Here is a 10,150-nt window from a genome sequence, read left to right as displayed (position 1 = left end):
CTGTCGCCTGGGGCTTCAAGAACGGTTCCAGCCCCGCGTGCACTTGAGCCGCACGCTCACTCACGCACTGCACAACTGCCTTCAGGGATGATGGAAATCTCACTTCATTCTTTTAAAAGGGATGTCCTGTCAGTCCAGGATCATTCTGCATCTTTGTAAAGGAAATTTGCTTGCAGTCCTGGATAATTCTGTGACTGTTTAAAAGGGATGGTTGTCAGTTCCGGTTCATAATCTGTCGCTTTAAGACGGAATTTCTCATAATCCCGGATCATCCTGTATATTTTTAAGAGGAGTGGGATTTCAGCTGTGATGACCGAATTGTTAAGCTGTTGTGCTTCAAGTTACATTGGGGTTGCCTGCGCCCGTGCGCACCCAGATCGCCGTACATCTGTTCATTTACTCGAAATATTTTTTCCTAAACCCATTCCTCCATAAAACGGTTGCCCCGATTTTGCTCCAATATAGCCAACAACAATTTTTTGATGCCGGCAGTGGCCGCGGCGACTAATGGATAAATCATCGGACTTTTGGTTTTAACTGAGACGCTATTAGAAGATTGCTGGTTCGAGTCCTGCCGTGGTCAACTGACTCGCTGCGCGAAATTTTTATATCATCTGTTGTGAATCTGTCTCAAAACCGAGAATGTCGTAAAGTTACTCACCTGAAAATAATGTTTGATTAAGAGGCTGATGGCACATTTTCAACAGTGTCGATCTGGTTGCACGGGCAGGACAAGCGGTGAACTGGACATTCTTGCAGATTATTTCTGTTTGGAGGCCAAAAGCAGGAGATTGAATGGCTAACGGTGCTGTAAATGGGTGACGAGGTGGCCCAAAGGTTCAGACGATTGATGTCTAATTTATTGTGCTTTGCACGCGTAAGGTTCGAATCCCATTCTCGTCGTTATTGGGTTGGACATTTTTCGTTTCTGGCTGTTTTGTCAATTACATTGCCAAATTCAGTTTTTATTAACAAGGATGCTGCACTTTGGTCATGTCCTGTCCCAAATTAATAATATATTGATCAAAGGGAAAACCTTAATTGGGTTTATGGAGAGGGGCCTAATTAGATAGCGTAACACTGGCACGATGGGCCGAATAGCTTTCACACCACCGTTAGAATCTGAGAGCTACGCTGTTCATTGTCGGTGGCTCGTTGGTTTAGTGGTGTGATTTTTTTGCTTTGGGATCTTCAGAGTTGAAATGCGAGCGTTCCCGTGTTTAAATCCCGGGCGAGCCTCGCCATCTTTTCGTCAAAGATCCGCTTCTCACAGCCGGTCGACATGCGAGAAAACAGAAATATTTCAAATTAAAACGTGTGATTTCGCGCCTTGTTCCCACAGCGTACCAATCCCAGAGTTTCACAGGAGCAAAGTGAAATTCACCCTACTGAGTAAAGTTAAAGTTCTCAGATGTACTCGGCTCTGTGTCTCATTGGACAACCAAAACCATTATCTGAATGGTGACAGATTAGGAAAAGGGGAGGTGCAAAGAGACCTGGGTGTCATGGTACATCAGTCATTGAAGGTTGGCATGCAGGTGCAGCAGGCGGTTAAGAAAGCAAATGGCATGTTGGCCTTCATAGCAAGGGGATTTAAGTACAGGGGCAGGGAGGTGTTGCTACAGTTGTACAGGGCATTGGTGAGGCCACACCTGGAGTATTGTGTACAGTTTTGGTCTCCTAACCTGAGGAAGGACATTCTTGCTATTGAGGGAGTGCAGCGAAGGTTCACCAGACTGATTCCCGGGATGGCGGGACTGACCTATCAAGAAAGACTGGATCAACTGGGCTTGTATTCACTGGAGTTCAGAAGAATGAGAGGGGACCTCATAGAAACATATAAAATTCTGACAGGGTTAGACAGGTTAGATGCAGGAAGAATGTTCCCAATGTTGGGGAAGTCCAGAACCAGGGGTCACAGTCTAAGGATAAGGGGTAAGCCATTTAGGACCGAGATGTGGAGGAACTTCTTCACCCAGAGAGTGGTGAACCTGTGGAATTCTCTACCACAGAAAGTTGTTGAGGCCAATTCACTAAATATATTCAAAAAGGAGTTAGATGAGGTCCTTACTGCTAGGGGGATTAAGGGGTATGGCGAGAAAGCAGGAATGGGGTACTGAAGTTGAATGTTCAGCCATGAACTCATTGAATGGCGGTGCAGGCTAGAAGGGCCGAATGGCCTACTCCTGCACCTATTTTCTATGTTTCCTATTTTCTATGTTTGATTCCGGCTAAACTTGATCAGTATATCTTCCTTGCTGCACGCATGAGCTCACTTCAGTTGGGATAAACATACATTCAGGATTAATCTCTACGTCACCGTGAAACACACTCTGCCCTGAATATGGTTGTGTCATGCTTTCTCTAGCGCTGAAAAGATGTGAGAAGCTGGCTTTTGGATTAATCCCTTGGTTCCCGAATTCAAACCGTACAGGAAATCAATCCGTAGTGGCCAAGCTGCCTGGTCTAATTAAAAGGTTTTTGCAATCTACCTTTTGATTCCGGCCTCAACAGCACGTTCAACAATTCGGATCAAAAGCACCACTCCAATTGTCTGGGGCAGCAGTGATGCTAATGGTTCTGCTGTTTCCACTAACAACTCCTCTAGACCATCCTTTGTTACTTTATTGCCCGATTACCACCCACTTTGCCTTTTCCCATTGTGCCATTTATTATTTAATCACTCCTGCGCTCCATTGTATCGCAGACCTTCCCTTTTGCTCTTTCTCGCTGCCTATTTTTTCCAGGCACTGCTGTTGTTGCAATAATCTGTAATCTTTAACTTTTTCCTAAAACATCGGAATGATCATCCGACTGAACATGAAACCGCGTTCTTCATCCACGGAATCTGCACGACCTGCTGAGTTTTACAGAATTCTCTGTTTTTATTAATTCTCTTTCCGTATCCCTCTGAGGGCGCTGTGCTGTCAGTCCGGGATTATTCCCTGTCTGTTTAAAATGGTGTGCTGTCAGTCCCGGCTCATTCTGTGTCTGTTTAAAAAGGATGTGCTGTCTGTCGCGGATTTCAAATGTCAAATTTCAAAAGATGCCTTTGGAGGATGCAGGAATTTTAGTTTGTTTGTCAGTTTGTGTATAAGAGAGATAGCGAGTGCAAACGTGCTGTGCGATCGTACTGTGCATTTCATGTCATGTGTGAAAAAAGGTATTACATGCAACTTGATACCATGCTGATTTGATTGAACACTTCTTCGAGGACTTTCTGACAGTAGAAGAATCTGCTTTCGGATTTTGCTATTCCACATCTGAAAGAAGGCAAAATACACAAGTTAGAAACATAGCGATTTCACAATACACAAGTTAGAAACATAGCGATTTCAGCCAGGGCTTGCGTGTGGGCTGTGTGACATGATGACCTCCTCCCAGTTTATTTACAAATTTAAATCAAATCAAGACAAGAAAAGACAAGACATGACTGACTGAGTGATACATCACTCGTTGTAACGTTCACATTAACTGTTCTTTTTCTGTTCTACCTGTACTGAACTCTATTGCTTTTGACCTCGTTCACAGCACAAGCAATTGCTGTCGGATCCTGACATTGCCCATCTGAACAACAGCAAAAAGACACACGCAACTTTATAAGATCGCAATTGCAGCCCAAATCCCCTCGCAGCTTGTCTTCCACCATGGGCTTACTGTGAATATCTGTATTTACTGCGTGCTCCCCCTGGAATCCAATGCTCTCTCCAGACACACAAGCTGAGTTCAATCAAACATATTTAGGTTATTATTTAATTATATATTTATTTAAAACAACTCCAACTCAATTTATTAACATAAAATTTACATTTATTTATTTTAAAAACTTTTAAATATATACATTTTTAAATTCACTTTTTAAGGGGGTAGGTTTTATTTCCCAGCCTCTTCCTGCCTGTCGATCACCTGCGGCTTCAATAACCGTCTCAGCCGCGTGTGTTCCTGAGCTCCACGCTCACTCACGCACTGCACAATTGCCTTCAGGGATGATAGAAAGCTCACTTCATTCTTTTAAATGGGATATGCTGTCAGTTCAGGATCATGCTGCATCTGTGTAAAGGGGATTTGCTTGCAGTCCCGAATCATTCTGTGTCTGTTTAGAAGGGATGGTTGTCAGTTCCCATACATAATCTCTCTCTTTTAAGCGGGTTTTCTCATCGCACCGGATTATTCTGTGTATTTTTAAAAGTAATGCGATTTCAGCTGTGATGATCGAATTGTTAAGCTGTTGTCTTCCAAGTTACCTTGGGTTTCCCAGGGCCAGTGCAAACGCAGATCCAAGCGCATGTGTTCAATTACTCGAAACATGCTCATCTTTTCTAAAATCCATTCGTCCATACAGCTGTTGCCCCGATTTTGCTCCCAATATAGCCAACAACAATTTTTTGCAAACGGCATTGGCCGCCTGGCTTAATGGATAAGGCATCTGACTTCGTTTCTCACTGCGCGTTTGTTAGAAGATTGCAGTTTCGAGTCCTGCCGTGGTCAATTAACTTGCTACGCGAAATTTTATATCATCTGTTGTGAATCTGGCTCAAAAACAAATATATCACTCACCTGAAATAATGCTTGATTAAGAAGCTGATGACACATTTCAACAGTGTCGATCTGCTTGTGCGGGCAGGACAAGCGGTGAACGGGACATTCTTGCGTATTATTTCTGTTTGGATGCCAAAAGCAGGAGATTGAATGGCTGATGTTGCTGCAAACGGGCGATGAGTTGGCCGAAAGGTTAAGACGACGGATTGCTAATTCATTGTGCTCTGCACGCGTGGGTTTCGAATACCTTTCTCGGCGTTATTGGATCAAACCTTTCACGCGTCTGGCTGTTTTGCCAATCACATTGCACCTCATTGCCATATTCAGCTTTTATTGTCTCCAACCGCAATTTTCCCCCCAATGTAACACCAAATATCTTATACAAGCCAAACCTGCCCTTTCTAGCGAACTACCAATGGATCCGGGGTCTGGGCGTGTTTGACTGGAATCTTCCCTTGAATGTCCTAATTTTTTGGGGTGACCAAGCTCTCAAATACTTTCTTCTCACTGTTCAGGACAAGCAAGAACACAACCATCTCCAAAAGGAAGGTATCAATTAACAATTTTAGCTACAATTTTCGAACTTTGAATAGATTGTGCGTTGATACCAGGCTAATATCATTTGTCCTGTAGTACGCAGGTGATTGGCTTTAAGAAGGGATGGGACAGGGCAGGTACAAACATGCTGCTTCCATTAGTTGTGGAATCTGTAAAGAAATGCCATAGATTAAAGAATAAATGTAAGCAATTGATACCTGATAGTAGGAGAACCCTTTTTACAGGGAGGGTTGTGGCATTAATCGAGTCAGAAAATATGTCAATATTCAAGATTAAATTGAGAAGATCGATAAATAAATGTAGGTTGAATGGATGTTGAGACAGAGCTGATAAAGTGACTGCAAATATTTTTGAGGGTGTTGGGTAAATGCGGACTATGACTGATTGGGTCGAATGATTAATTCCTCTCTTCGAACATTTCAACATTGTGATGACCAGTTGAGATGTTTAGCAAATATCTGTGTACAAAGATGTCTAAAGTCACATTGATGAGTCAAGTCCTACTCTCTTCATCAGTCGTTTTTGAACCTTCTAGTGTACTTGTATACCCGTTTTATAAGATGGAGACCACTGCTATGCTCAGTATTCCAAGTATGGTCTAACCGCGTTTCCATGCATTTCAACATAACTTCTCTGTTTTCCATTGTATCCCCATAGAAATGAACCTCAGTGCTTGGTTTGCTTTTTTATGGCTTTGATAATCTGTGCCATTTGTGAATCTTGTTATAGTTGGTAACGGAGCTTTTGACTAGTCACAGCAAACAACATTATCAGTTAGTCTAAAACTTCAACTTGCATTTATACGAAAACTCTTTGAATCTTGAACGGGATGATAGCTGTCGCAGCGGGAATCGATGATGTTCAGCCGGAGAAAGCACCAGATATCATACGTACGGCACAAATTGGGAGAAATGTTTGCTGATACCTGTTCATTATCACAAAAACAAACCATTTTCGTCCAAACAGAAAGACGGCCATTCTAAACAGGAACACGGGCTTAATTTAGCAGTAATTTGGATAGCATACTTTGGTTCCATTGTTTATTTTTTAACCAATATCAGAATCAATGTCCAAGGAGATTTCACCACTTTCTTCAGCTCTTCCCTGAATTTAGTTTGAGTAGCTGCATAGATACATGTGTTTGTACATGAACTCAAATAGATGAGCATATATCCTGTTTTTGTGGCGATGTATGCAGGAGCTTTATAATCACCTCGGTAATGCGCTGTGTTTGTCAGTCCGCTAGTTAAAAAACTAACCAATGGTGTCAGCCACAACGCTATGACACTGCCCGATACGCTGAATAGTAAAATAATAGATTTCCTTCGATTCTCCATCTCGGGATCGCTCTGATTCTCACTGCTGTAACCCCGGAGGCCCCTGCGGGCTCTACTGGCCACTAAAATGCGTTTGACTGTCAAGCAATTAAACAGTAATATCAGAGCAAACGGAAACAATGTCGTTAATACACTTAGCATCCATGAGAATCCGATTCCTGCAGGCGAAGTAAAAAAGTCACTTCTGGGGCGACAACCCCAATGAATATTGTTAATTATTCGTTCAAATTTATAAGCGAACAAAAATGGGATGCTCTGGAAATAGATCAGGACAGAGAGCGTTGTTATAACCGCGGCTGCCGTTCTCACTCTGCAATACTTTGTTTTAAACTTTTGACAACATACAGCTACAAATCGGTCAACTGTGAACAAGACTGTAAACCACACCGACATATACAGGCTGGTACAATTGATGTAAATAATAAACTTACAAACGGCAGTGTAGGACAGGAAGGAATGTGGAAAGTGATATGTACAAATGTGATACACTATTACATTGAAGATCATGACAAGGAGATCTGCTGTTGCCATGGCCACCATGTAGACAGAGATACATTTGGAAAGGCCGCAGTTTCCTCGGGAGAGGATCATGATTGTCAGTAGGTTCGCTGTAAGAGAGAGGGACAGGGGGTCTTAAGAACATAAGAAATAAGAAACAGGAGCAGAAGTAAACCATGCGGCCCCTCGAGCCTGCTCCACCATTTAATAAGATCATGTCTGATCTGATCATAGACTCAGCTCCACTTTACCGCCCGCTCCCGTTAACCCCTTATCTCCTTATCGTTTAAGAAACTGTCTATTACTCTTTAAATTTATTCTAATCCCAGCTTCCACAGCTCTTTTAGGCAGCGAATTCCACAGATTTACAACCTCTGAGAGGAGAAATTTCTCCACTTCTCTGTTTTAAATGGGCGGCCCCTTATTCTAAGATCGTGCCCTCTAGTTCTAATCTCCCCATCAGTGGAAACATCCTCTCTGCATCCACCTTGTCAAGCCCCATCACAATCTTATACGTTTCGATAAGATCACCTCTCATTCTTCTGAATTCCAATGAGTAGAGTTCCAGCCTACTCAACCTTTCCTCATAAGTCAACCCCCTCATCCCCGGAATCAAGCTAGTGAACTTTGTGCGAACTGCCTCCAAAGCAAGTATGTCCTTTCGTAAATATGGAAACCAAAACTGCACGCAGTAATCCAGGTGTGGCTTCACAAGTACCTTATATAGCTGTCGTAAGACGTCCCTGCTTTTATACTCCTTCCAATTTGCAAGAATGGCCAAGATACCATTGGCCTTCCTCATCACTTGCTGTACCTGCATACTATCCTTTTATGTTTCATGCACACTTACCCCCAGGTCCCGCTGTACTGCGGCACCTTGCAAAGTTTCTCCATTTAAATAATAAATTGCTCTTTGATTTTTTTGTGCCAAAGTGGACGACCTCACACTTTCCAACATTATTCTCCATCTGACAAATTTTTGCGCAGTCACTTAGTCTGTCTATGTCCTTTCGCAGATTTTTGTGTTCTCCTCACACAATTGCTTTTTGTCCCATCTTTGTATTGCCAGCAAACTTGGCTGCATTACAATCGGTCCTTTCTCCCAAGTCGTTAATATAGATTGTAAATAATCAGTACCAGGGAACTCAGATAAATCTAACAGGTATTTTAGGAGAAGTTAAGATGTCTTCCCTTACATTTTTATCAAGTCGAATGGCGATGACATTTTGTGTAAAAGTAGTACATCATTCTACACTCAATATCGAGGGACTGAGAACCCAGAGACCACCAAATTTCAGTTGAACGTTCTCCTTTACATTGGGGAGACCAAACGTAGGTTGGGTGTCCGCTTTGCGGAGCACCTCTGTTCATTCCGCAAGGGTGACCCCGAGCTACCGGTCGCCTGTCAGTTTAATTCTCCACTCCACTCCCACTCTGACCTCTCCATACTCTGCCTCCTACACTGTTCCAATGAAGCTCAAACCAAGCTCGAGGAACTGCTTGTCATCTTTCGTTGAGGCAATTTGTTGCCTTCTGGACTCAGCATCGAGTTGAACAATTTAAGACCATAACCTCTCCACACACTTTGCCCCCTTTCCTCGCCTTTTTTTACAAAACCTTTCGCCCTCCTTTATTTTTATTTTGTTTCCCTCTGTTTTCCATGCTAGCTGGCAATTTGTCCGCCATTCACATCCCATCTAGACTCACCTTTTGTTTCCTAACTTGTGCTATTACCATCTCAATTCAGCCTATCATCCTCTTTGTCTATCAAATCCATTCTGTCTTCACCCATCATATAACCTGCTATTTTGTTCTTTCCATCTGCCCGCTCCTCCCCTTTTCAGGGCCCCAGCACTTCCTTAGGAATCTGTTACTTTTCGAAATATTGCCTTTTCTGACGAAGGGTCATCGACCTGACAAGTTAACTCCGTTTCTCTCTCCACAGATGCTGCCTGACCCGCTGAGATTTCCAGCATTTTATGTTTTTACTTCAGTCAGATGTTGTCGGGGCTGTGGCTAAGGGTCACTCGGAATCAATCGGGTAAATTGTAACGGGGAGCGACCCCACCACCACGGACACCCAGGCACAGATGGATCAAGGGCTGGGTACGAGGTTGGAGACCAACTTTGAATCTGTGCAACATTGGATCAGCCGTCCGTCATACATCTCTCACGATTGTTATTCCAATCGCTATTGCCCCTGATACCAGTTTGAGGCTCGACACTCTAACTTTGTGGTCCAGGCCAAGCTGCAGTACCTCGCAGGGATAGTACAGTTAGAGCTAATAGCCCTTTAAAAGGGAATCCTTGGAAGGTTCTGCAACTTGCTCATATTCGAGAAACAATAAAGAAGCGGACTCCCTTACATACATCCAAACACATATTTCAATGCAGTGTGGAGCACTTAAACCATTCCACCTTGAGAATGGTGCTTAGTGATGAAAGGAGCCAGTTTTATAATGTAATGCCGCAGGGAGTAATCGATGGGATTTTACATTGAATTTCATCGGTTTAATTGGTGTCGTGGATCCGGGGAGTGGCATCGGGTGTCAGCTGAATTACATATAATTTCCAAACAATTACTAGAAATATATCATTTGAAATAAAGCATCCAGCTGACACAAACATTAAGTATGGGTCAAAGTGCCGCACATTTTGTATTTACAATCGCACGGAGGGAGCTGTTCTTTCACAGAGCGGAAGCTGGTGGAGCCGCGAATATTCTTGGCAGCTGAGGGGAGGGGAGCAGCGCCCTGAGCGGCAATTATTGCTCCAAATATCTTTCACAGTCCCCTGCTGGGTGATGCTGACTGCAGTACAAGGGATTATCAGCTTAATGGAGTCAGAAAACAAAGGCACATATGTGATGGTTATACTAAGCTGTAGTGAACTATGTACTGTTAGAGCGGCCTGGGCATCAGCCTCGCCCTCCCTCAGTATACGGACCAAAGTTAAGCTCCCGACACGCAAGCACCAGCAACCAGAACAGCGCTTCAGCGGCTGCACGGACTGGGGGGATTCCCTATGATATTCACCGACTTCTCCCAGTGCATCAATGACTGCAATGAAGAAATTCTCGGAATCTGCAATACAATCATTAACAGTGACGTTGACAAAAGCTGTTAGGCAACAGGATATATTGACTTACCGGGAACACCGAAAGCTGCGAGGAAAGGATAGTAAATGCCCGTAAACTGCAGAATTGTTGGCCGTACCAT

General features: G+C 43.3%; 1 protein-coding gene across 1 annotated transcript; it reads right to left on the bottom strand.

Moving 5' to 3' along the window:
• Positions 1-6,137: 6,137 nt before the first annotated feature.
• LOC139272793 (probable G-protein coupled receptor 139) lies at positions 6,138-10,150 on the bottom strand. Its single transcript, XM_070888903.1, has 2 exons — positions 10,081-10,150; positions 6,138-7,042 (listed from the first exon to the last, which is right to left on the bottom strand). The coding sequence occupies exons 1-2, from the start codon at positions 10,148-10,150 to the stop codon at positions 6,138-6,140; spliced, it is 975 nt and encodes a 324-aa protein (XP_070745004.1).

The sequence above is a fragment of the Pristiophorus japonicus genome, chromosome 9 (genome assembly GCF_044704955.1).
Source record: "Pristiophorus japonicus isolate sPriJap1 chromosome 9, sPriJap1.hap1, whole genome shotgun sequence".
Lineage (NCBI taxonomy): Eukaryota > Metazoa > Chordata > Chondrichthyes > Pristiophoridae > Pristiophorus > Pristiophorus japonicus.
The sequence above is the reverse complement of the archived record's forward strand: the minus strand, read 5'-3'. Positions and strand labels throughout refer to the sequence as shown.